The sequence below is a fragment of the Penicillium daleae genome (genome assembly GCF_028827525.1).
Source record: "Penicillium daleae strain IBT 16125 chromosome Unknown utg000008l_segment0_segment0, whole genome shotgun sequence".
NCBI lineage: Eukaryota > Fungi > Ascomycota > Eurotiomycetes > Eurotiales > Aspergillaceae > Penicillium > Penicillium daleae.
The window spans coordinates 7,145,955-7,171,335 of record NW_026623156.1 but is presented as its reverse complement, the minus strand read 5'-3'; the positions used below and the strand labels follow the sequence as shown (position 1 = coordinate 7,171,335).

Here is a 25,381-nt window from a genome sequence, read left to right as displayed (position 1 = left end):
CTCTTTTTGTGGCTTGTGGGGCTTCTAAAACTTATGATACAATCCGAATCTCACGATGAAACTTTTTCCATTCTCACAATGTTCCTCTCTCTGTCCAATATCACACTTAGTTGCCCCTTCTCCTCACAGCCCGCATGGGACCTGAAGAAGCCGTGCCGTAATTGGTCAAGATACAGCTCATATGCAGGCATATAGCCCTTCACAAATCTCACAACCTCATCATCGGTCATACCCTGACTCTTCACCTGCCAAAGTGCATGCTCTTGTTGAATACGCCACTCGTAAACATTCACCAAATCATCCGTGTCAAGATGAATCAAGTAGTCAGAGTGTTGGGGGCCCATGAACACCTCACTGTATCGTCGAAGGTTGTTATTCACATGCAACAAATCCTCGATCGTGTGGTCCCTCAAAGTCTGAATCGGATATTTCGTCGTCCGAGCTTGCGATGCTTCATTCCAGCGCTCTTTGATAACCTCGTCTGTCAATGGTTGGAAACCGACACACCACCCTTCGAAAACCACAACATCAACCTTTGTACCAACGGGAACACGTCGCCAAGACTCTTGCGGCGCTCTGCCCCCTTCTCCATTGAACTTGCTCTTATCAAAGGAGGGAATCAAAGTATCTCCAGAAGTATTCTTCAGACTCTCAAAGAAAGCGAGGGAAAGAGCAATATCATGTGTCCCAGGTTGTCCTCGCGCCTGAAGAAGTTGATTTGATGGGTTGCCCTTACGCACATTGAGAAGTTCGTCGTGGTCAAGATACAGATCGTCCAGAGAGAGATTGATAGTGTTATAGTTGAAATTTTGCTGAAGAGCTGTCACAAGCGCGTCTGTCCATGTAGACTTGCCGCTGCCTTGGAGGCCTGTTAGGCATAGGACGAACGGGCGTTTGGTTGATGTTGATGAATGCGCATCAAGGTGTTGGGCTACGAAGGGTTGAACATAGGACAAGACTCTTTCAATATCCACTTCAGGGATCTTCGAGGGGACCATTGCGATGATGCCAGGTAGTTTGAGATAGGGTGGAAGGCAGAATATGTAAGAAGATTAGATGATTGTGTCAATTAGGATCTTTCCGAAGCAACCCGATCTGAAGTCACATTTTAGATCGGTTCAAAAGGATTCAAAGAATACAGTGCAATGTTTTTCTTCCCTCGTCCATCCTGATCATACTGCAATGCCGTTGTGACCATCAATTGATCTTCAGTCGGACATGTCTTTCCCCGAGTGGGGGTCAACGGAGGTTGAAACCCCCGGTCGAATCACTAAGAAAACATTCGCAGCTTCGGTCATTGAAACCTCCGAGAAGCTGTTCGTTGAGGCCTATTGGTTGAAACATTTACGATGAGAGGGGTTTGACCTCAATGTCTCCATCCAGGAACCAAATCAAGTCTGATTCGGCGTGTTGGCGAAAGAAGTCTTAAAACCCTCCGCATATCTTAATCCTTACCCCCTCCTTCAATCCAACTTTATTACCTTCCTATCCAACATTCACAATGTCCCCTTCTGTTGTTTCTGGCGACAAGACGTATAGCATTGCTGCTATCCCCGCCGATGGAATTGGTCCAGAGGTTATCGAGGCCGGTATCACGGCTTTGAACGCCCTTACGGATACTCTCAAGACTTTCAAGCTCGAGTTCAAGAACTACGACTGGAGCTCCGAGACCTACAAGAAGACCGGCAAATACATCCCCGATGGCGGCCTCGACGAGTTGAAGAAGCACGACGCTATCTTCTTCGGCGCCGTCGGCGCTCCTGGTAAGTCTCCGGAGATCTTCAGATTGTTAAACTCCGCTCACAATACTAGATGTCCCCGATCACATTTCTCTCTGGGGCCTCCGTCTTGCAATCTGCCAGCCCTTCCAGCAGTACGCCAACGTGCGCCCTACTCGCGTATTCCGCGGCACCGAGTCACCTTTGCGCAAGTGCAAGAACGGCGACCTTGACTGGGTCATCATTCGCGAAAACAGTGAGGGCGAATACGCCGGTCAGGGTGGCCGATCTCACACTGGCAAGCCTTGGGAGGTCGCGACCGAAGTCTCCATCTTCTCCCGTCACGGAGTTGAGAGAATCATGCGGTTTGCCTTTGAGACTGCCCAGAAGCGTCCGCGCAAGCTTTTGACCGTGGTCACCAAGAGCAATGCCCAGCGCAACGGAATGGTTCTCTGGGATGAAGTTGCCAAGTCTGTTGCCGAGGATTTCCCCGATGTCACTGTTGACAAGATGTTGGTCGATGCTATGACCACTCGTATGGTTCTGAAGCCTGAGACTCTGGACACCATTGTGGCTACCAACCTGGTAAGGACCTCTACATCCTGTATGGTATACTTGGTTCAATACGCTAACTCCCACTAGCACGCCGACATTCTCTCCGATCTGGCCGCTGCCCTGGCTGGATCCATCGGTATTGCGCCCACTTCCAACCTCGACCCTACTCGCGAGTATCCCAGCATGTTCGAGCCTATCCACGGCTCGGCCTTTGACATCACCGGCATGGGTATCTCCAACCCTGTCGCTACTTTCTGGACGGCCGCTGAGATGCTCGCCTGGCTGGGTGAGGAAGAGGCCTCTAAGAAGTTGCTTGACTGTGTCGAGAATGTCTGCGAGCAGGGTGTTCTCACCCGTGATCTTGGTGGCCAGGCTACTACTAAGGAGGTCACCGATGCTGTTGTGGCTGAGATCAAGAAGCTTTCTTCTAAATAGAAAATATTGGTGGTTGGGACTTTTGAGTTATTTCGCAAATAGATTATGCATGTATAATGTGGAATGGTTATGAAGATTCAAGAAACAGCTTTTACCTCAAGTTTAGCAATATGTCTCTGTAAACTTTGTAATATGCGAAGTCAACTTAAGGATTACCCTAGACCATGTTTATTTAAAACTGCTTTGAGGCTAGTCCTTATTTTATGCTTTATTCTAACCACGTACATCATGCGAAGAATGAAATAGACATGCGTTCGCGAGAGTCAAACGTTCAGAGAGGCTATAGCAAAGAACTAATTTAAGTTTACACCCTCAAGCCATTCCTTGATTACGCTGTTATCGCCCCCTGCTGGATAGCAAAAGCCCCCAGACATTGCATTCTCCGACGGATGTGGACCACGGCTCCACGGGGCACATTTAGATAGCTCAACCGAATTCATCATCCACAATTCAATGGCAGAAATGGCAAAGAATGGAATCATCCTCCTCATCCACTCAGTATATCCTTATACATTGCGGGGATGAAAACATCCGCGTTCCCCAGTTTTATGGGGTCCCCAGGCCAACCCCAAGTGCCGACTGGAAGAAGCAAGCGATAATAAGGGAAATACATATATATTTTGACAGATTGAGATCGATTGGACTGGGTGGGAGGTGTCAACGCCACGTTAAGAGATGCCTCAAAGCGTCACTATTAGGAATAGCTAGAGGAGATCAGGGAACTAAAAAGCCGCAGGCATAAATTAAGTAGCTCTCAGAGATTCTTAACAGCTTTGAATGGCTATAGTACTAAATCGTTGAAAACCAATGTCGCACTCCAGAAACAGTGGTCTTCAAAGTTTATAGCCCACGATGATCTGAAACTGTCTCCGGTTAGTGTATTGACACGGCCATTTTGATGCCTGCCGCACCAAAAAGCAGTCGGTTTCCCCAAAGGTCGAGGAACGGGTCAACGATATCATAGTAACGCATCAAGCTGAGGCTAGTTATACTAGAATTTTGTTTTTGACAGCTAAGCGATGTGTAAACATTGGATGGATCGGTCAATCTGCATGTGTGGTTCGAGCAACGTTTTTTTATCACATTCAGGAGATAAAATTTAAGTACAATTGATTTATTTGCAATTCGAAAAAGTCAACAGGAAGAACAAGAACTTAAATCAAATGACCATTGATTGGTATGAAGCAATTAGAACTATGATTGACATCCCTAAGACTGATTTCTCTCTTGATGCTTCCTTTTTCCAATATAATACACGAGAGAACAAGTCTAACCAATAACCCCTTCCCTCCTCCGAGAAGAAGATTTAGTTTCTCCGTACGAAAAACTCCCCGAACTCGGTATTATTCTCAAGCCTTTCTAGTGTGCTATTATCATACTGCAGCCCGATCTCAAGACCTTTACCGTCGCCACGGCGGGGTGGCAGAATCACACAACGGCCATCAGGTTTCCTCTCAGTATCACCGACAGTGACTCGTAATGCCGCGGGAAAACCAAGCTCATTGCCGAAGTAGATGTCATTGTACGCATGACCCTGGATACAGACAAGAAGCATGTCTGGGCCAGGGTAGCGGTTGACGTTCCACGTTAATGTCGTGCTTTTGGGCATCTGATTAAGGAGACCGACAAGACGCCTGACTGCCTTATCATCCACCGCAACTATGGCTTTTCTGATGCAGCGCGCCGCCTCGGGGTAGATGGTGTTCGTGAGATGGTTCGATGTTGGTGACGATGCGCCTTCCTGAAGACGTGCAACGGGTAGCCTGGCCACTGCGTTTGGTTCCGCGAAGTTCCCCCAATAGTTGGATGGGACGTTGGGGGTTTTCGTCCGGCCCCTGACATCGATGGTGATAGAAAGCTTTGCCTCGGGATACGTCTGCGGATCGATATTTCTGGCCACGATTACGTGACGCCAGATAAAGGCACCCAATGTTTCGACTGTGCCGAGCTTGGTTTCGGGAACGTTGTTCGAGATGCGGCGTTTGAGCAAGGCGAGCTTTTCGGCTGAGATGAAGAACGTAGCATATTGGAATGTGGGAATCTCACTGGCTGTGTACGCCGTTGGATTGAGGAATTCGGCAGTGGCTTCCGCAAGCTTCCAGTGAGGGAATTCCTGGAGCTTTACACTCTTATCACCCTCAACGACACCACTTCTCTCTAGAAGATGGATTTGCGAGGTAGGTTTGCTGTCTAGCCCATCGATCACAGCGGAAAAGTGAGCGCCTATGGCAGAAAATAACATGAAGTTACATTGGCCATCACCAGCCACATGCTATCTCTTCGTTAGTATCGCTCTCAGCACAGAATTGAACGTGACAGGATAATGGAGGGATTACATGTAGGCAGCTTCCAAGTATCAGTCCTCCAGGGATGAAATTAAGTTGTATAACAAGGGCTGGAAGCCTCACGCCGTCCGCTAGCTTGGCGGACGTTCCGAAAACAATATGCCTTGGCATCTTGCTAAGAGGAAAGTGTTCCTGCTCAAGTTGGTCGAACGAGCCAAAGTTCCACAGATCACAATGCTCCGGTGAGGTATAATCTTTGTAATGGATTTCAACACCCTTGTTGGAGTCGAATATGAGCTCCACTTCTTCACGGGTGTTATGGGTGTGTTTCTGCACGCAGCATGCAAGCTCCGGTATGTCATTCACGATGTTTAAGAGGGCTTCCTGGAAGGCAAGGAAGATTTCTCTCTTATCCACATCTGGACCCAGTCGGAAAAATAGGCATATCGACATGTAGTCTCTAGGCGCAATCTGATCAATCGCGGAAAGCTTCACCACTTGTCCGTGGGTGTCTGGGTGTGGCTTGAGGACTGCGACAGAGCTGGCCGGCACACTGGCTTCGGTGGCGGTGTCAGACATCGTGGGTGAGTTCTGCACATATGACCTCCTATCTGTTCAAACTAGAGGAATAGATGAGCTAGTGAGTGAACAACTATATGTACAACGGCTTGGAGAAGATAAAAAGGCGACGAACATGAATTAGCTACCGGGAGGAGGCAAAGACTTGGACCTTTCAAAATTTCAGCAGCATTTCGTGAAGCATTCTACATGACGATCGTCGATAATGCGTCGATCATCGCTCTGTGGGATCTAGTCAGGGCGGCATGCCAGTTGAGGCTGAGGTACTAGTGGAGCTAAAAATGAAAGATCTGAGACCATCGATGTGTAGACGACGATCGTTTGTCCATTATTGAATGCTAGACGGCCAAGACATCCTAGCAGACGAAGGTGCAAAGGCACCACTTGATGATGAACCAACCCCCTAAGGGCGAATCATTGAACTGCCGTGATCGTCAAGAACATGCTACAATTGGATGTGAAGAAGGGAAAGGGGGGGAACTGAAAGGTACTACAATTGTAATCCACGTGTTCATAATAGTACCGCGACCTCGAAAACCAATGGGATTCTGTATCTTCTCTCTTCGCTGTGAACGGCGCTTGACTTTTCAATGGACCCCCAAACACTGCCTAGCTCATGGGTTGAGCCTGCGGCCCCTGTGCTTCCCTCTTTCATCAGATTATCTGCTCTGGATAATTTGACCGCGCCAGTCTATCCTTCACCGACAGAATTCTTTCCTTTAAAACCAGACACCGACCCCAGGCAGATCTACGAAGACTGCAAACGAGGCCTCGCCCGCTACATATACCAGCACCCACATCTTTGTGGTAGAATTATCAAGGATGAAACTGGACGCAACTCGATCGAGATTCGCCCAATTCCGCACGCCGGTGTCAAATTTGAGTTCCACGACCACCGAGATATGAAGGAAATGCCTTCATATGAGGAGTTCAGAAGATTTGGCTGGCCATTCGGTGACGGCGACCGAGATGGTCTAGGCAAACTGCGCCCAAAAGTCATACCGAGCGCCCAGACTGGCGACCCCATCCTGATGCCTCGATTCAATGTCATCAAAGGCGGAATAGTGTTAACCATTTCTATCGCACATGCTATGTGCGACCTCGTGCAGTGTATGGACGTGATGGGGTCTTGGGCACGTCACACGTGTGCTGTTGCCAATGCGCGGACAAAGAATCTGCCCGAGCCTCCGCTACCGCAACAAGTAGCAGCGAACTTGATGGACCGCTCGCCGCTGACGCCTAATGTGCAGACTGAGCATGATCTCGACAAGTTGGCAGCTCGCGCGGAAAATGTTCCCCATTGGACAATGCTCGACCCTCGCGATCCCCAAAAGATGGCCAAGACAATAGACGACCTCTTCACCAAGGCTCGTTTGACAGACAATGACCTGGCCAAATTTCCTGAAGAAAAGCTTCGTCAGTTGTCGACCTGTATATGGACTTTCCCTCAATCATCAATAAAAAGTCTGAAGCTCGTCGCCGAGAGAGGATCGCCGAAAGAAACCAAGTTGTCATCCATCGACTGTCTGACAGCTTTTACTTGGCAGCGTTTCTTCGCGGCCAAATGGGCCCCTGGTCTACCGGGCGCGGAGCCTATACCTAAAACGACGCGTATCGTTTACGCTGGGAGCGTGCGTCGCCGCCTGACACCGCCTTTGCCTTTCGACTACATGCCGGCTTGCGTGGACTTATTCCCAGTTGCTGCAAAGACTGGTGACTTCGTATCTCCAGCCCCGGAGGCCTTGGCCAAGGCAGCAGAGCTGATTCGCAGTAGTAACAACAACTGGAGTGAAGAGGTATTCCACGAAATGATCGAGATTGCGCAAATGCACCCTATAAACCCGGGTCTAGTACCAACAGGTCCGCTCGATGCCCTTGTCACAGATCACACACGTCTAGGTTCAGTCATACGTGAAGACTGGGGTCCTAGCCTCGGCCGGTGTGAGGCGTATCGTGAGCCATATTTTGGCCGGGTGCCTCCCTATGGCGAGTTAACTCTCCTGCCAAGTTGTAAGAATGGCGAAGTCGATGTTATGATTGCCGGCGAAGCTGTCGTCTTGGAACGGCTGAGAAATGACAAGGAACTGAATGCCATGGCTTCGTGTCAGTTCATCATGGACGACTTTGTCAAGAGAGCTGCAAAGAATCGGCGCTCTGCGAAATTATAGCCCTGGAAGAAAACACTCCTATTTCAATTCAATGTATATTATATTTGCACTAGGCGGGTCGAAGCTTATCCCAGCTTCCTATTGTTCTCTGCATTTGAGTTTGTATCGAATGCGAGCTGCCTAGTTTCAAACTGTGAGATCTCATCCCTCGTCAAGCATTGGCCCTGTGGGTGATAAAAAACTGCCTCTATTGATAGGAACGGCAATGGCCGTTTGTTTTGGCATTGCCAGAAGGCCCGACGTCGCGCGAGGTATTTATAGACAAAGGGCTTGTATGATCGTGGTACATAGTCTTTGATTGAGTTCCCAGGCTTAGGCGGGCGTTGATGGCAATGCTGATGGGCACGATCAAGCTTCCCAGCAGAAAAAAAGTTGATTGGATGATATTTTGGATCAAAAAATGATTTTGTTCACCATCAATCGAAACTTGTTGGAACACCCTCAGATTGAAGCAGCCGCATTGTATGCCTCATTTTCAATACACCTGCGTAAATGCCTCAAGGTTCTGTTCTCACGATAAGCTGATCTAAAAAGATACAAGAAAGTACAATCAAAACTGGCCGCTACCGAGCTGTCTAAAGCTTGAAAAAAATTTCCTGCACTCTGATCGACTGCTTTACGATTCGGAGAGCGCGCTGAGACACCAGTCGATCAGGATGGTCTTCATCAAGCGTTCTCTCTTGTACCGCGACCACATGTTCCAGTAGCTCCATAGCCTTCTTGATCTGCCCGTTGGATTGATATGCCCGTGCGAGTTCGTGCTGAGACGCCAATCGATCAGGATGTTCTTCATCATGGGTGGCTTCGACTCCATGCACACACGTCTCCCAAAATGTTGACAGCTTCTTTCGCTCGGCCATCGGCTAGGACGCATTTTCCGACAGTAAATATGGAGGCCTCAGTACATAGATCCAATAAAACAATGTGTCATCAATTGAGCTCAACCTAATGGATCACCTGTGTGATGGATTTTTTTCTTCCTGAAAATTATCGTTCATACCCCCTGAAAACCCGAACGCCTGTAGATAATTGGCTGTATCAATTATCGAAGACTAAGCCACAAGTGCTACTTCAAAGGTCTGGAGCCTCATAATTGGCATTTTTTGTGTGACTTGATCAAGTGGGACCATGCAAACTCTGCCGTTCTGGGTCTACTGATAGACAAACGGGGTACAAGAACGGCGCTGGACGCCAATCAGTTTGTGACAAGGAGAGTTATCGCACGCTGCAGTACCCAAGTCCCCTCTGGGCTGGAACTAAATGAATTATCGTGATTGAAAAGCTTGGGCTGTTTTGAGACCAAACTTCTTCACGATTGAAACGCCTACATCGAACCGCATACGACCACAGACAGTATCCTTGACAAACATACAAATATACTCCACTGCCCATCTTTAGAGCTGAGCGCATTCATATCTTCATTTCCAAGACAATCCCCAAAATATCTTGCAAATGCAAATTCTAGATCTAGCATTGCTTCATCTCACAAGGCACGATCGGCGGAAATCGGCACCTTGCCAGGGGGGCCGAAGCCACGTCGGCACGCCGATGCGGAGGAAGAGAAGGCCGGGAGTAGGTTTATTCCGCAAATCACAAAGCAGGTATAGGCCACTTACGCCGCGACTAAAATCCTGCCGTGAAAGCGAGCCGTGGACCCTAGCGCGATTGAGTAAGAGTTATCAAACCCCGGAGACTGGAGCCAATGAGCATACTCAGCGTCCGCCTGACGGATTCCTCCGTTTATCGGTACTTTTACCCCGGAGTGTAAGCCCAAACCCAGTTAACCAAAAAGCATAGCCGACTAAACACTGGCAGACACAGCTTCTGCGTCATGAACACTCGGCGGAGGTGGTCACCTCCGCTGGAATCGGGTCGTGGGCGCGGGACTTTCGGCGGGAAGAGCGGCTGTTATTGGTCGATGCGGGCCTTGGGTCTCCATGTATCCGACAAGTGTACCGCCGAGGGGGTAACTTCGGTTGATGCTATGGCTGGCAAGAGTGGATAGCTTCAGTGGAATTGCGTATATTATCGCTGGCGGCCTTGATGCAAGCCGATGTAAGATCCGTGGTGGACGCGGGAAGTCTCGGGTTACCTCGCTATCTATAATCCAAGTTGGAATCCGCGGCAATGGAGTAGGCAGTACGAGAAGTATACTTATAGATCCTGTTATCCCGCAGGGCTTATGGAGGTCTCTATTTAGATTTTAGTTGTATCAAGTGGAATAAAAACAATTGCTCTACACTCCAATTTCCCTTTCGATTCTCATTCCAGTTAGAACATAATCCTGTCATGGCTCCCTCTATCAACGACGTCCCCATCAGCCAGCCTGTCTCAGTCTCGGCCTGCCAAGTCGGCATCAATGGCTTCGGTCGTATTGGTCCGTGAACTGCATCACACTGCAAGGTCATTATTTGCATTCATACTCACGGAACTCACTTGCTTAGGCCGCAATGTCCTCCGTGCTGCACTAGTCCGCTCAGACATCCAAGTCGTTGCTATCAACCACACCTGCGTTACCGTCGAAGACCTCGTCTACCTCATTCGCTATGATTCCTCAATGGGCAATCTTGACGAGCGGACCGATATCCAGATCATCTCTAATAGCCTCATCACCGTTGATGGCCGAAGAATTGCACTCACCTCCGAGCGTGACCTGAAGAAGCTCAACTGGGCTGCCTTAGGTGTCGACTATGTCCTCGAATGCACCGGCAAATTCACCAAGCGTGACCTCGCGATGGATCATATCACTTATGGCTCAGCCAAGCGTGTCCTGATCTCTGCACCTAGCTCGGACTCGCCTACCTTTGTCTACGGTGTGAACTCGGACTTGTATACTTCTAGTGAGGAGTGTCGTGTTGTCTCCAATGCTAGCTGTACGACCAACTGCGTGACGCCTGTCTTGAAGGTCCTGCATGATACTTTCGGAATCTCACAAGGCTTCTTGACTACTATCCATGCTGCCACTCGCTCTCAGCAAGTGCTGGACGGATATAGCAAGAAGAACCGCCGTCTGGGTATGAATCACTTTGCAATACCCGGGGACATCCTCAAAAGCTAACAATAATACTCTACATCTAGGCCGCGGCGTCTTCAACAACATCATCCCCACTACCACCGGCGCTGCCAAGGCAGTTGCCGCCGTTCTCCCAGACTTGAAGGGCAAGGTGACTGGCGTTTCCATCCGTGTTCCAACGTAAGTATACACGCGTCAAAACTATACTATCACCTTAAGTATGGAAGACTAACTACATTCAGACCCAACGTCTCCATGATCGACCTCACCATCAGTACTGAAAAGCCCACCTCCCTCTCAGAAATCCTCTCCGCATTCCGCGTTGCCGCCAAGTCGGACATGGCCGGCGTCCTCCGCGTCACGGATGAAGAGCTTGTCAGCGCCGACTACAACGGCAGCCCCTATAGCGCGGTCATCGATGCTCCTGCGTGTGCAGAGCTGAACCCTCAGGTAGGCACAACTTCTCTACTTTCAATACCGATGGTGTACTAATTCAGTTTTCTATAGTTCTTCAAGATTATGGCTTGGTACGATAATGAATGGGGATACTCCAACCGCCTGCTTGATTTGACGACTTTGGTGCATGCCCAGGAGGCTTCATGATCTTTTATTTTTTGGGTTCTGGAGTTTTGGCATTTAGAGAGCATAGATTCGGTGTTTAATTCCGGTGTTTAATCTAGATTCAATTAGAATTTTGCTTGTCTTCGTTTGAAATGGCTAGACTTACGGTGTCATTGGCGTAGGGAAGAAAACACTCTTTCTTTCGACAGGAAGGGGACACATCATAAATATGAATATGTGGTAGAGGTAAAGGTAAATGACAAAAGAGATCTATTTTTTTCGTACATCAAGACATGACTCCAGGGGTATTTGGCATCCTTATCAGGATCATCTAATCCTCATCCATAGACTCCCAGCCATCGGGGGCATCAGCGGGAGCAGCATCACCACCTTCCTCAACGCCCTCATCATCCGACACCTCATCATCGGCACCGACACCAGTAATGCGCTCGGGCACATCACCAGCCAGATCAGGCATGCGCGAGACGAAAGTGCGGCGCACAGCTCCGTTGGTAGACGCATCCCAGATCTGCACGGTACCCTTGCTACCAGCAACAGCCAAGCGGAAGCTAACCTCGGCATCGGGAGCGAAGGCAGTCGAGAAGACCTTGCCAACGTCGAGCTTGCGGGAGACAACGAGACTGGGTTTGTCGTTCTCGATATTCCATAGCTTAACCTCCTTGTCCGTAGAACCGGTGACCAGGAAGCCGGGGATGGTGCGGTTGATATCGAAGGACGAGACGGAGGAATCGTGGGCCTGGAGCGACCAGACGGGCTTGGACTCGGCTGGGCTGGCGGGGACATTGCGGATATCGTAGCGGTAAACCATACCGCCGTCAGTGGTGACGTAGAAGTAGTTGGGGTCATGCGGATCCCAGCGCACATTCTCAACATCAGTGTCAACACCCCAGCGGGCTGTAGAGTCGGGGGCACGCATATCCGCGACCACCACGGTGCGGTCGTAAGAACCGCTGAGGAGGATGGTGGACTCTTTGGGGTGCCAGTCGAGCGAGCAGACCTTGTCGGTGTGGTGCGAGTAGGACTTGGCGCAGCTGGTGGTGGTCAGATCCCACAGCTTCACGGTCCGGTCTGCAGAAGCAGATGCGAGCAGGTTACGGTGCTGACGGTTGGCGGCCAGTGCCAGCACGGAGTCAATGTGGTACTCGTCGTTCGCCTTGGACTTCTTCTTCGACTTCTTCTTGGAAGGGGCAGCATTGCCCGCATCTTGGCCGCCCTGTCCCAAAATGGCATTGGGGTACATGCTGTCAACTACATCAAGATCCCAGATCTCAATGTCGGGCTCCATGGTACCGACGGCAACGAAGTTTCCAGTTTCCCGTGCCTCGCTACCCTTGCCAACGGGGATATCGAGCCACTCCAAGCAGAGAGGAATTCCAGGAAGCATGATATCGTGGTGAACATAGAGGTTGTCGGCACGATCCTCGTAGACATAGACCTCAAGATGGGCGACCTCGTCCTCGACCTTTCCAGCAAGAAGCAGGTTATCCGTAGGCAGAATTTGAAGTTCTTCGCGGTCCTCATCCTCCTCATCCTCGGGCATAACAATGTACGGGTCGGCCTCGTTGGGCTGGTGGTAGGCCAGCGACTGGACATTTCCGAATCTGGTGACCTTCTCGCCTTCCTCGTCGACATCATCGCTATCGTAGTGATCCATATCGAACTCCTTCAGGACATCGTCGTCACTACAGCCTGTTAGTCCAATGCTCGTATTCACTCCCATTGTCTATACACATACTCGGTAGACTTCATCTCATTCCCGTCCTTGGCAGTCTTCTTCTCACCCTCCTCCTCCATAGCATCGGCCTCCTTCGAGTCCTCATCCATGGCAGCATCCTCCTCACCATCATCCATCTTGCCCGCCTTGGCGGCACTCAGATCATCCTGAGCCTCCTCAAGCTGCATGCGGGCAAGCTTGGATATCCTGTTCATCTCCTCCTCGTCAATCTCATATTTAGTAGGGAACTGGGCGGCAACACCTCGCCGAACCCAGGCTGTAGTTGTGATCATCGAAGACATTGTGAATGACAATCACCAAAGCATCACCGTATCTATTTTTTATCGGAGATATTTTTTTTATCGGTGTGCTGGGAGGGGCGTTCCGCCCGGCAGAATTGAGAGATCGACTCACCGCCCGGGGATTTTGTGGTGGTCAGTCACTGTCGCTGGAGACTGCGTTCTCGAAGAATCGCCATTGCGAATTCCAGTACTCCATTCGTTACTACCAGTCATATACTTGACAAGCTGCCACAATGCATTCCCATCTTCATACCTCATACAACATCAGTATGCCAGTCCATCGATTCCAACCTTCACACCCGGCTCCGCAAGGTACCGGCCTCGTACGATCTGAGCTAATCAAAGAGCCCTATAGACTGCGAGGAGATCATGACAGCCCTCGACGAATGCCACGCCAGAGGCTTCATCTACAAAGCCCTTGGTAACTGCAACGATATCAAGCGCGAAGTCAACAAATGCCTCTCGGTGGAACGATACGACCGGGCAAAGAACAATCGCGACAACGCACGCGACAAGCGGCAGCGCATCGAGGAAATCTGGGCTAAAGAGCGGGCCTTGGATCAGCCTGCTCAGAGCCCTGCTGCAGAGACCTCGGGTGCTGCCAAGCAGTGATTTGCATCGTGGTGTGTGACGATTACCTTTGACCTTGGACTGGAGTTTTGGCGTGCTGCATTTCTTTTGGGCTATGATAATAGCCCTTTTTCATACTCCCTTCTCACTATTCATGCGCAATGCTGCGCAGAAGAGATTCTTGTACGATATGATATCTAGGGGGTTGAGTGTAAATATTGCGGGCTATGGAACCCGTCTCTCAAATGAAATTCCCAATTTAGGCAGGATGGATCACTTCTATATCAATTACCGAGTTGGTTTTGTGTCGATTCCAATAGTGTAGGAGGGCAGCTTAAACCGAGCTTGAGACTCCGTTTACTTACGACGCCTCAAATAAGACATAGATACAGAGGTTGATATTGAACTTTTAGATATAGATACCTGCCCAAACGCCATGCCGTGGATGATAGAAACAGTGCCAATACAACAACCAAAGAGAGAAAAGGATCATGCGTCAACCTCCATAGCCTCACCAGCCTCCGTCGATGGCGCACCAGCCTCATTCTCCTCGCGAGGACCACCCTTATGGTGCCGCCGTCTCCTCTTAGTCTTGGGGCCACCAGTCTCCTCACCATCCGGCTGATCACCTGCGTCATTCTCCTTCGAGGCTTCCCCACCATCACTCTTCTTAGGTGTCTTTGCAGCATTGTTTTCCGCCGGGCGCTTCTTCGATTTCTTCACGCTAAGTGGGTTCGGTCCCTTGGCCTTCTTCAATCCGGGTATCTTCTTCTTCGCTGCGCCTTCCGTGGCATCTGTACTCTTGGGCTCAGGCTCGGGCAGGCCCACACGGAACTTATCTCTTTCCACACCCTCACGGACATTCTCCGATGGCGTACTCATAGGCTCCAGGACCATGACGGAACGCTTGACGTAGATGATAGGAACACCGGGGATGGAGCGCGCACGAACGCGCAAGTTGCGGGCACGACGCAGAGCTTGTTCTTCTTCGCGCTCCTCGTCGCGCTTGCGCTTGCGCTGCTGGTTGTCATTATTGTTGCCTGACTTCTTCACGGCCGGGTCCGCGGTTGCCAGAATATAATGCTCCTTGTTCTTCTTGGCCTCCGCGTTCGGTGACAGCAACGAGAGAAGGCAGTCGATCTCATCGATAGGCTCTGACTCGGGGTTGTGTGAGCAGTGGCGGAGAGGGAGTACTGTCGGTGGGGGGAGGTGGTAGGGACGGAAGGGTTTGCCGGTCTTGGGATTGATAGGCTGAGCAGCGGTGATGGCAGCGAGAGAGCATTTGGTCAGAACTATAAAAGATTCGTTAGCTTAGCGTCCCGATACAAATTGAGCGTCAACAATATAGACGCAAGATCGAGTTTCCCCGGGGGCGGTGCTAACGTGGTTTGATCTTGCCCTGGACTGTCCTCTCCAGCGCAGGCAAAAGGTCCATCTTGAAATTGTGCACCTGCTGCAGGAAATTCGAGTCCACTGTTCATCTCCAAGTTAGCATACTGATTCCGCTAGCGGCGTTGGGAAAGATCTCGTACCAAGCACTTGGTATGGATCACGGAAGCCGAATGTGAGCTCATACTGGTGCATAAGCTTGCGATACTTCTTGGAACGTTTGGCCCTCATTTTGCAAGGTGGGGGTCAAGGAATTGAATGTTGAAGTCGATGGGGTGCGGAGACTGTTGCGCTGTAGTATCGACGAAACTTTTTTCATTTTGCCGGGCGGCGGTCGAGGCGGTGATGTGGTCTGTGCGGAGGACTATCAGAGGTTGAAGTATGCATACACCTGACCACACACCATCGCAACGGTGTTCAAGATTCTAATTCATTTTCGAGAGGACCATGAGTTTAATGAAGACTTTGATTACTTGTATCCGGGATTCTAAAACAAAGCTGAGATAAGAAACAAGCCCAAAAACCAAGGTACACCTTGTTCTATGCAAAACCACAAAAGCCTCTGGAATTCCACCAACACCGTTCATTCGAAAGATAGAAAGATAAAATGATTCGTAGAGTCGTAAGATCGAGGCAACAATCTCTTTTGTGTATGCCTCTTGGAAATATGTATGTCTTTTTGAAGACACTATGGGCGTGGTCGCTTTCATCCAATTCGGACGAGTCGAGATGCATCTCTGATGCCAGGCGTTGATGATCCAAGTATGACAGGCTTGGAGAGTGAATAAAACCTGTGTGATCCAGGGGATCTGAGACCTAATGATCTAGTCGTCCATCTCTTTGAGTCGTGTGACACTGAACCGCCAGGTAGGCCTCAGATGCCCCAGATCAAACATTCAGGTCTTTCTTTGCTCGTCAGTCATGTTCTGGCTTCACTGGTTGAAAGTAAGATTATGAGTTGTCTGCTGATAGATGAAACGATGCCGATCATCTGGCGCGTTTCTGACAAGATGCGACCACAACGGAGATATCGTCCATTTTGCCTGTGCATAATCAGTATACTACCCTCATGGAACATGGATCATCCAATATTCGACTCACCACCTTCAATGGCAATACCCTCATCCACCGCCTTCTCCATATATGGACTCTCCGCAAAAGGATCCCGGGCAATGTTCAAAGCTGCATTCAGCAGCTCCCTGGCTACATAGACCATGCGATCGTCAGACAACTCGGGAGAAGGGGCCTGATCTTTGGCCTGGACATGACCCGCGTCCCATTTCTTCAAGCTATCTTGTACGATCTTCTGCACCTCGTGTTCCCACAAGTTATCCATCACGCCGTCTGACAGCGCAAGCACAATGTCATTCTCCTGGAGAGCCACTTTGGACAGCACAGCGTCCTTGCGCGGGGTATCGACACTGTTTGTGCCTAGTTGCATAGGGCAATCAAACCAGTGCCATTGCTCTATCGTCCGGAAAAGGACCTTGTCTTCGCTCGGCCGGATCACGAGTATCTTGCAGTCGCCCAGGTTGGTCACGTAGAGGAGGGGTTTCTGAGTACCGTCGGTATCGCGCGTCCAGTGTAAGAGTGCAGTGGCTGACGTTGTCGTACCGAGCCACTGGGTTGGTGTGGTAGTCGCACGAATTGTCTCTTCGTACGCGGTCTGGAGATATTCGATGGGGTCGAGGGTGGTCGCATTCGCAGAGACTCGGCGCTCAATCTCGAGAGCCCAAAAGTGTAAGAGGAGACGGGACCAGAGTCTGAAGAAGAAGAAGCAAAAAAGCCTACATGTCAGTATATACAACGGTAGAGATAAGGCTTCTTCAAGGGGGATCAACTCACGCAGCATGGCCATGAGGCTTTGTCGCCCAGGCGCCTACCCCGTCGTCCACTCCCAGAAAGTTCTCCGCGACGATGATGGCATCGTCTCCATTGTTTAGACCGCGAACCAGTTCACCCCTCACGGATAATCTCTTATCCTGGCTGAGCGAGTGCGTCGTCAAGGGATCAGAAAAGGACGAAGACGGCGGCGACAAGAAAGGTGGAGGAAACGGGCGTGGGGGTCGTTTGGCGCAGAGCGCATAGCCTGTCTCGAAGCGAAAGGGAGATTGCGCAAGACCGAGAAGCTGGCGCTCGGGGACGGGCGTCGTGATGCCATATGAGGGCCACACTGCCGCGTGGAATCGCCGTGCCGTCGGGTGGTGGGCCAGACCCTGAACCGAATGAACCGGGGTGGTTAAAGTGCCTCTGCGACTTAAAAGTAAAGACGCTCCCACGCCAGCTCCGGCTGCTGCTGTTCCTGCGATCCACCGTCTAGTCGGCCATGGTAATGATGAGAGAAGTGAAGGTGGAACCCCTGCCGTGGTGACCATCCCTGACTGGGCGCCTCTCCGCGCACCAAAGGCCAGAGGGTTGAGGGTGGGTGGGTTCACTGGGGCCGTTAAGTCATGGCCTCCGCTGGGAAAGGGAGGATTGAAGGTTGAAAATCGATGATGGGGATGATCGATGACGGAAGATGAGAGAGATGACTGATGACTCCGAGGGGCAGAAAGCCAGAAAGAGAGAGAAAGAAAAAATTGCCAGGGCTGTTTGTTCACCGGGGCCGATCGAGGCATCGCGAAGTTTCACTGGCTTTCAGCGCCGACGCTCGTGCTCTGCTCTACACAGTACCGCGTGTCATATGAAGATGCGGCCACCTCCGCGCGATGACTCCTTCAGGGTCATTCCCAGATCTTCATGCAGATTCGGATGCCTCTGGAATGGTCTATTGCTCACTAGCGATTATCTTGGTTCATTTCTATTGCCAATATTACAACATCTTTGGAGCACCGAGAATGACCGAGGCTCACAAGCCGAATCTGGCAACTACTTCCTGGAACTATACAAAGTATACACCACTCAACCCACTGCCTGAAACTTAACAGCCACAGCAAAGGGTCCCGGAAGAGTCATCTAAATAATATCAACTTCCTCGCGCCGTTGAAAGATCTGCCGCGCGTTTTCCTGTGTGTGGTCAAAAGCTCGAAGGCCCGTCAGAGACTAGAGCTAGTTCATAGGCACCGCTAGAATCTATCATTGAACCGAGTCGTAGAATTGTAGAGAAAACAGAATGCTAGATGCTGGATTTGAAATAGGATGCTGGGGGTGATGAAAGCACATCGATCCCCATCCATGGCTCCATTTGCGAAATACTATTCATCATGTTTACTCGTGAACTGTGATGTTTGTCATGTCTCATCTCTTCATCTGTCGCAGATAACAGCATAAGAGTCACTCCCATCAAGCCTGCTTACCCCAGCGCTCCTTCTGAATCTCCAACTCAAAAACCGCAAACGCCTCGCTCCACTCGAGGAGGAAAGTCTCGTCTGAGACGTCCCGTCGAAGCATAGCAAACGACTCCCAGCACGCACGAGCAGCCGTGTTCGCACGAGTAGTAAAACCAAATCGGCCGGGCCCTTTGCTGAGACGAGCCGTCATGAGGCGTACGTATCGTTCAGAGCATGGACAAGCACTCTCCACATAAAGGGTGCACTCTTTAGCACACAGACAGCTCGACGTACAAATACATTTGTGACATTTGGCCGAGTTCAGCAGTCGGATCTTGGGATCGTCACGACGCTCCTCTCCAATCGCCCTGCCTTCCAATTTGCTCAAGCTGGCCAGTCGATAGTCAACAATGAGTTCTTTCTCCCATTGCGCCGGATTGACTCGTTTGAGGTCAATGAAAGGGAGTTCGGAAGAGGGGACATCGTCAGGAAGTGTAGCCTTGGGCATAACGGTGAACCATTTCTCGGACATGAGAATCAGGATCTCTCTGGGGATGGAAGGGAAAAAAGGGACCAGAAAGCGCCATTTGGTCACGTACGCAGAGCAGGGATCCCAGACAACATTTCGAGCGAACTGACGGTAGCCTAACAGGTCATCGGGATTGAGCCCATTCCCAGCTTCCTTTGTCGCAAAACAGCTAATAAAGGCATCCTGCCATCTATGCACGACTCCTTCCTGAAGCAACTCGCAGACATTGTAATTGTCAAGGTTGTCTTTGCAAGCGAGAAAGATTCGGTACATGTGGTTTGGATCGGGAAGGTGGTACTGTCGAGAGCCAGCCACGGGCCGCAATTCGACTTTGAAGAGAGCGCAGAGTTCGATGCCGGCCATTTCGATGATCATTCGGGAGTAGAGCGCATAGAAGAGGTTCTCCACAATCTCAATCAGAACGGCGAGCTCGCCAGTTCGGACGTCTCTCTCCGCGCGCTTGATCCAGTACAGCAGGCCCGTTTCAGTGTCATCAAGCTACGCAACGATAAGGATTGTTAGTAGATGGATCCACTCGTACATACCAGTTCTTGACAAACCTCAACACCGAAACTCAAGAAGATCACATGCATGACTTTGGCCATCGCATAGACCTTGACGAAGACCTTGAGAACGCCGTCGAATGAGTACGCTAGCTGTACCTCGTTCAGGTCGTCCAGCGACAGTACCCTCCCAACTGAACCCGGAGAAGAGTCGGACGTCGGTATCAGCACCCACTCACCACTGCTCACCGCATAGGGACGAGAGTGGCGGCGGTTTGGCGACATCTACTTCGTGTCAGTCAAACCTTGAAAGATCATTTTGAAACATCTCTTCAGCAAAGGAGAGGTAAGTGAGAGGAGTTGACAGGGTAAGCTCACGAGGTAATACTCGGCCAGGTCCTCCTTCTTATCATCGGACGGCGGCAGGACCGGGGAACGAACATCCTCCTCTTTCGAGTAGACCGAGGGCGAGTACTGAGAGAGCCGTTCAGTCTGCTCCTCGGTCAGGTCCTCCGCCGCGTGGGTCTGGGCTGTCTGGTCGGTGCGCATGGAGGAGTGCGCAGAGACGAACTCATCGAAGGTGCTGGTGGTCGACTGAGCGCTGTTGCCACGCTTCAGACGAGCTTTCCACGTCGAAGCACTCCAGAAGTGACTCTTACTCTGTGTACTCATGGTACACGCGCGGGGTGTGAACTTTGGGTGTTCTAGTTGTCGGGGTTTATCGCAACAGAGAGTGTAGTCAGATGACTGTCAGTGAGCGATACAGGTTGTTGTGATGAAAATGGAAAGTCGTGAAGAAGAAGGATACTCGAGAGGGAAAGAAGGGGAAAGAAAGAGAAGGTGCGTGTCTGGCTGGCTCTCGCAGAAGTGAGGCATCAGTAGTGACAGAAAAGGAAGGCAGTGGCATCTGCCAGCCTGCTCCTCTCAGAGTTGCCTACCGCCGATTCCTCACAAACAATTGAGATCTCATCTCCAATTCTCCAAGTAAGTGACCGATCAAATATACAATTCTGCTTGAGATACTACCGAAGGAAAAGCAAGGATGGGGTAATCAAAATGCTTTGTTGGTTCGTAAACGCTCGCCTCCGGGTAATATCAACATAAAGCCACAAGAAATCTAGCTCTGAACACGGAATGTCCGGCCACTTGCCGTCTTACGCTCGCGCTCTTCGTTCTCGGGTCTGGCACGGTTGAGAACTATAATGAATTAGCAACATGATAAAGTAGGCAATTGTAGTATTCATACCTTGGAGGAAGTCTGCCGTGCGCTTCCTCATTCGAGTGTGGATGTATGCCTGCATAAGGAGTCAGTCATTGAATCCCACAAAAGCTGCTTGGATCAGACAAGTTTGTCATACCTTAGAGGCCTTAATGTGGTAGTGGAAGTAGTCACGGAAGGTCTGGATGTGGGAGATGTTTTCGTAGCGCCGCTGGGGGGTCAAGTGTCGAGGGAATAGCACTACCAGGCAATGGTTAGTGACAACGTCCATTCAGCCTGTAGAATCGAAGAATATCTGGTCACTTACCAAATGTGACGTAGCTCATCTCACCCTCGCCCACTTTCTTGAGTCCAGGGACTCCCTCAAGCTCGAGAGGGGGATCACTGCGGAACAGCACCTGAGGCGCGTTCTGTAGGGTGACAACACGGCGGCGGGCGTCGACAAATTCCTACGAAATGTCAGCACCCAGTTCAAGTATGCAGTTTCTCCAATCGCATTTATCACACGAACCTGTAGAAAGACCTTGCCGAAGATCCGATCCGTCTCCTCCCGGAACACAGTGCTGAAGATCACTGTGACACGGTCATAGCTAGCCTTGATGTAGATCGCTTCCTCCTCGCGATAATGAATCGCCATGACCTCTCCACCTTCCTTCATACCCTGGGGCGCCGACTCGGAAGTGTACTGCGAAGCCTCCTCCGCAAGCTTCGCGAACTCATCAAAGGCCCGTTCGAACGGAGCTGCCATGGCGTTCCGCTTCAGCAGGGCGAGCTTCATAATCAGCTCATCCTTGGCTTCTTGCTCTGCGGGGAGGTTCTCGAGGTCGATCTGTACTGAGAAGTCGTAGCCCGGCTCCGGTGAGACGATGTAGGGCCCATACTCGCGCTCCAGCACCTCCTGGGCGCCGTACTGAACGAGCTCCTTGAAACACTTCACATTGATTGAGATAAGGATCTTGGTCTTGGATTCGGGGGTCGAAAGGTGGAAGGTCACGCCATCGAAGTCGGAGACCACTTGGTCAATCGAAACCGGGGCAGCACTGCGGGCAACCGTTAGCTTGGGGGCCTTGGGGGGGGTTGTTGTGTATACAATGAGGGGGTATGTGAGGAGGCGGGCAGTTAGGCAAGGGGATTGGTACCCAGAGAACCGCTCCGTGAGGAGCGATTGAATCAAAGCGTTCTGATAATCCAAGAGAAGCATGGTGGGCAGCACAATGGAGTGGAATCACGAGAGGTTGGTAGTTGGGGGAGGCACGTATGCGATCGTCATGGGCGGTGGGGGAACCGGACAGGTCGCTGTCGCCGCCCGTATTAATTTTTGTGCTATCGATAGCAGATCGGAGTCTCCAAAAATTTTCCCATCAACCCTGCGACGATGGTGAAATCGTACTTGTAAGTGTTACAAACTGGGATTGTGGTATCTTAAAGCTGACTTTATTTTCTCTTAGAAAATTCGAGCACTCCGAGACCTTCGGGCTCATCGCCTCGGCGTCGTCCAATGCGATCTGGGCGAAGGACGAGCAGACACCAGGTGCTGCTCGCCAGACGGGCGCCGGCCGGGCAATTGTGGGTGCAAGTGAAGAGGTCTTGTGCTGGGATGTCAAGAAGGGTGAATTGCTAGGCCGTTGGCGCGATTCTGTCTGCAGAGCGCAAGTGACGGTCGTCACGCAGAGTCAGACAGATGAAGATATCTTCGCCGTCGGGTAATAACCCTAGCGGAAACCCAACCCGATCAATTTACTGACTATATCTTGCTATAAATTAGTTATGAAGATGGCAGTATCCGTATCTGGGACTCAAGAACCAGCACAATCATCATTTCGTTCAACGGTCACAAATCTGCGGTCACCCAGCTGGCCTTCGACAATGCCGGTGTGCGCCTCGCCAGTGGCTCGAAAGATACCGATATCATTCTTTGGGACCTGATCGCCGAGGTCGGCATTTTCAGACTTCGCGGACATACCGACCAAATCACGTCTTTGAACTTCCTTTTCCCCTCGACAGAGCTCCTCAATGCCTCCGGGCTCAGCGAACACGCCGGGTTCCTATTGACTACCGGCAAGGACTCGTTGATTAAGGTGTGGGACCTGGCATCGCAACACTGTATTGAGACGCACGTGGCACAAACAAATGGCGAGTGCTGGAGTTTGGGTCTGTCGCCTGACCAAGGTGGTTGCATTACGGCCGGCAATGATGGCGAACTGAAGGTCTGGTCGATTAATGAGAGCGTCATGCTTGAGATCTCGAGGGAAAAGGTTGCAGCCGAAGGCCAACGGATTCTCACGGACCGAGGCACCTTTAACAGGAATGGCAAGGATCGCACGACTGGCATTCGATTCCATCCTCGTGCGGACTACGTGGGTTTCCATGGCTCGGAGCGGTCGGTTGAGGTTTGGCGGATTCGTTCCCAGACAGAAGTCCAGAAGGCCATGGCTCGCAAGCTGAAGAGGAGAAAGGAGAAGGAGGCTAAGCGTGAGGACAAGGAAGATGGCACAGTGGCCGAGAAGGAGAAAATCGAGGATCCTTCATCCGCCCCAGTCACTGAGGTGTTCATCCCCCATGTTATTGTGCGAACTGGCGGAAAGGTTCGCTCATTCGACTGGATGGCCACCAAGTCTAGTGGTGGTCTCAGCCTTCTTGCCGCGACGACAAACAACCAGCTGGAGTCCTACAGCGTGGTCACAGCGAACAAAAAGAACAAGGACGAGGAAGATTCTGACTACACCAAGAGTCTTGCCGTCGATATCCCCGGCCACCGAGCAGATATTCGGTCAATTGCACTGAGTTCCGAGGACCGGATGCTTGCTTCCGCATCAAATGGAAGTCTGAAGATTTGGAATGTTCGCACAGGCACTTGTCTGCGTACGCTCGAGTGCGGTTATGCCCTCTGCTCTGCCTTCCTTCCTGGCGACAAGATCGTGGTGGTAGGCAACAAGAACGGCGAGTTAGAGGTGTTCGACATTGCGTCTTCTACCTTACTCGACACAATCAAGGCCCACGATGGTCCTGTTTGGTCCCTTCATGTGCACCCTGATGGCAAGTCTATGGTCAGTGGAAGTGCGGACAAGACAGCCAAGTTCTGGGAATTCAAGGTTGTGCAGGAGGAGATTCCTGGTACCAAGCGCACGACACCACGCCTCAAGCTGGTTCACACAAGAATGCTCAAGGTCAACGACGACATCCTCAGTCTGCGTTTCTCTCCCGATGCACGCCTGTTGGCGGTGTCTTTGCTGGACAACACCGTCAAGGTCTTCTTCGTCGATTCATTGAAACTCTTCCTCAACCTCTACGGCCACAAGCTTCCTGTCCTAAGCATGGACATTTCTTACGACAGCAAAATGATTGTCACTTGCTCTGCTGACAAAACCGTTCGTCTCTGGGGTCTGGACTTTGGTGACTGTCACAAAGCCTTGTTGGCCCACGAAGACAGTGTCATGGCAGTTGCGTTCGTTCCCACCAACAGAGAACAGAATGGTCACAACTTCTTCAGTGCTAGCAAGGATCGGGTGATTAAGTACTGGGATGGAGACAAGTTCGAGCAGATCCAGAAACTCTCCGGCCATCACGGAGAGATCTGGGCGCTGGCCATTAGCCACGATGGCGAGTTCATCGTCAGTGCGAGTCACGACAAGAGTATCCGCGTCTGGAAGCAGACCGATGAGGAGTTGTTCCTTGAGGAAGAGCGTGAGAAGGAAATGGAAGAGGCATACGACAGCACTCTCACTGCCTCTCTTGAGCGAGATGAAGATGATGAGGACGGCGAGAAGGCAGAGGCCGTCGATGCTGGCAAGCAGACTACCGCTACCCTTATGGCGGGTGAGAAGATCATGGAAGCACTAGATCTCGGCATGGAGGATTTGGAAGTCATGCGTGAATGGCGCAAAGTCCAGGCCAGGAACCCCAAAGCAGGTGCTGCACCTCCCGATCGCAACCCGACATATATCGCACTGGGCAACATCTCTGCAGAGCGACACGTTCTGAACACCGTGCAAAGGATCCCTGCCGCGGCCCTGCAAGATGCCCTCCTGGTTCTGCCATTCTCCAAGCTTCCCTCGCTCTTCACCTTCCTAAACATCTGGGCCGAGCGCGAGTGGAACGTGCCTCTCACCTGTCGCGTGCTGTTCTTCATGCTGAAGACGCACCACCGCCAGATTGTGACCAGCAAAATGATGCGCCCGATGCTTGATAGCATCCGCGTCACGCTGCGCCGGGTCCTCGCCCGCCAAAAGGACGAGATGGGTTTCAACCTGTCCGCGCTGCAGATCATTGGCAATCAGATTCGCGAGCACAGCACCAAGGATTACATCGACGAGGAGGCTTTCGCATCAGCACAGGCGAGCAAGGGAACTGGCAAGAAGCGTCAATTCAGGAACATCGCTTAGTGGAAGCGAGAAATGTTCTGAGCATTGTCAATGGGCGTTGTGGGTCATTTGTTGACCTTGTTTTTTTTACTGGAAGTTCTTGCATGTTTGGTTTTTCTACAAAAAGTTCTATATCCTTGGGAGTTTAGAGAAAGATCAAGGGATGTATTATACTAAAATAGTTTCTGAA

The 25,381-nt window shown here is 51.0% G+C and overlaps 13 protein-coding genes across 13 annotated transcripts; 5 read left to right on the top strand and 8 right to left on the bottom strand.

Moving 5' to 3' along the window:
- Window positions 1-50: 50 nt before the first annotated feature.
- Window positions 51-998, bottom strand: N7458_011076 (uncharacterized protein; the record flags this gene model as incomplete). The annotated part of the gene is made up of 1 exon (XM_056914458.1): window positions 51-998. One exon carries the CDS (start codon window positions 996-998, stop codon window positions 51-53), a length of 948 nt encoding a protein of 315 aa, XP_056763307.1.
- Window positions 999-1,501: 503 nt separating this feature from the next.
- Window positions 1,502-2,708, top strand: N7458_011075 (putative tartrate dehydrogenase; the record flags this gene model as incomplete). Its single annotated transcript, XM_056914457.1, has 3 exons — window positions 1,502-1,763; window positions 1,813-2,303; window positions 2,361-2,708. The coding sequence occupies 3 exons, from the start codon at window positions 1,502-1,504 to the stop codon at window positions 2,706-2,708; spliced, it is 1,101 nt and encodes a 366-aa protein (XP_056763306.1).
- A 1,306-nt stretch (window positions 2,709-4,014) lies between these two features.
- N7458_011074 (uncharacterized protein) lies at window positions 4,015-5,572 on the bottom strand (the record flags this gene model as incomplete). Its single annotated transcript, XM_056914456.1, has 2 exons — window positions 4,015-4,980; window positions 5,117-5,572. The coding sequence occupies 2 exons, from the start codon at window positions 5,570-5,572 to the stop codon at window positions 4,015-4,017; spliced, it is 1,422 nt and encodes a 473-aa protein (XP_056763305.1).
- Window positions 5,573-6,162: 590 nt separating this feature from the next.
- N7458_011073 (uncharacterized protein) lies at window positions 6,163-7,740 on the top strand (the record flags this gene model as incomplete). The annotated part of the gene is made up of 1 exon (XM_056914455.1): window positions 6,163-7,740. One exon carries the CDS (start codon window positions 6,163-6,165, stop codon window positions 7,738-7,740), a length of 1,578 nt encoding a protein of 525 aa, XP_056763304.1.
- A 575-nt stretch (window positions 7,741-8,315) lies between these two features.
- Window positions 8,316-8,600, bottom strand: N7458_011072 (tetratricopeptide repeat protein; the record flags this gene model as incomplete). The annotated part of the gene is made up of 1 exon (XM_056914454.1): window positions 8,316-8,600. The coding sequence occupies one exon, from the start codon at window positions 8,598-8,600 to the stop codon at window positions 8,316-8,318; it is 285 nt and encodes a 94-aa protein (XP_056763303.1).
- A 1,429-nt stretch (window positions 8,601-10,029) lies between these two features.
- N7458_011071 (type I glyceraldehyde-3-phosphate dehydrogenase) lies at window positions 10,030-11,356 on the top strand (the record flags this gene model as incomplete). Its single annotated transcript, XM_056914453.1, has 5 exons — window positions 10,030-10,117; window positions 10,185-10,754; window positions 10,819-10,933; window positions 10,996-11,203; window positions 11,261-11,356. The coding sequence occupies 5 exons, from the start codon at window positions 10,030-10,032 to the stop codon at window positions 11,354-11,356; spliced, it is 1,077 nt and encodes a 358-aa protein (XP_056763302.1).
- Window positions 11,357-11,645: 289 nt separating this feature from the next.
- On the bottom strand, window positions 11,646-13,351 carry N7458_011070 (rRNA-processing protein PWP1; the record flags this gene model as incomplete). The annotated part of the gene is made up of 2 exons (XM_056914452.1): window positions 11,646-13,017; window positions 13,071-13,351. 2 exons carry the CDS (start codon window positions 13,349-13,351, stop codon window positions 11,646-11,648), a joined length of 1,653 nt encoding a protein of 550 aa, XP_056763301.1.
- A 233-nt stretch (window positions 13,352-13,584) lies between these two features.
- On the top strand, window positions 13,585-13,963 carry N7458_011069 (COX assembly mitochondrial protein; the record flags this gene model as incomplete). The annotated part of the gene is made up of 2 exons (XM_056914451.1): window positions 13,585-13,618; window positions 13,707-13,963. The coding sequence occupies 2 exons, from the start codon at window positions 13,585-13,587 to the stop codon at window positions 13,961-13,963; spliced, it is 291 nt and encodes a 96-aa protein (XP_056763300.1).
- A 447-nt stretch (window positions 13,964-14,410) lies between these two features.
- N7458_011068 (rRNA-binding ribosome biosynthesis protein UTP23) lies at window positions 14,411-15,541 on the bottom strand (the record flags this gene model as incomplete). Its single annotated transcript, XM_056914450.1, has 3 exons — window positions 14,411-15,213; window positions 15,305-15,394; window positions 15,454-15,541. 3 exons carry the CDS (start codon window positions 15,539-15,541, stop codon window positions 14,411-14,413), a joined length of 981 nt encoding a protein of 326 aa, XP_056763299.1.
- An 850-nt stretch (window positions 15,542-16,391) lies between these two features.
- N7458_011067 (PP2C family serine/threonine-protein phosphatase) lies at window positions 16,392-17,928 on the bottom strand (the record flags this gene model as incomplete). The annotated part of the gene is made up of 2 exons (XM_056914449.1): window positions 16,392-17,073; window positions 17,156-17,928. 2 exons carry the CDS (start codon window positions 17,926-17,928, stop codon window positions 16,392-16,394), a joined length of 1,455 nt encoding a protein of 484 aa, XP_056763298.1.
- Window positions 17,929-18,592: 664 nt separating this feature from the next.
- N7458_011066 (uncharacterized protein) lies at window positions 18,593-20,283 on the bottom strand (the record flags this gene model as incomplete). The annotated part of the gene is made up of 3 exons (XM_056914448.1): window positions 18,593-19,606; window positions 19,669-19,896; window positions 19,990-20,283. The coding sequence occupies 3 exons, from the start codon at window positions 20,281-20,283 to the stop codon at window positions 18,593-18,595; spliced, it is 1,536 nt and encodes a 511-aa protein (XP_056763297.1).
- A 445-nt stretch (window positions 20,284-20,728) lies between these two features.
- Window positions 20,729-22,031, bottom strand: N7458_011065 (actin-related protein 2/3 complex subunit 2; the record flags this gene model as incomplete). Its single annotated transcript, XM_056914447.1, has 6 exons — window positions 20,729-20,808; window positions 20,858-20,906; window positions 20,970-21,070; window positions 21,138-21,279; window positions 21,342-21,870; window positions 21,970-22,031. 6 exons carry the CDS (start codon window positions 22,029-22,031, stop codon window positions 20,729-20,731), a joined length of 963 nt encoding a protein of 320 aa, XP_056763296.1.
- A 174-nt stretch (window positions 22,032-22,205) lies between these two features.
- N7458_011064 (snoRNA-binding rRNA-processing protein DIP2) lies at window positions 22,206-25,212 on the top strand (the record flags this gene model as incomplete). Its single annotated transcript, XM_056914446.1, has 3 exons — window positions 22,206-22,222; window positions 22,279-22,533; window positions 22,596-25,212. 3 exons carry the CDS (start codon window positions 22,206-22,208, stop codon window positions 25,210-25,212), a joined length of 2,889 nt encoding a protein of 962 aa, XP_056763295.1.
- Window positions 25,213-25,381: the final 169 nt, after the last annotated feature.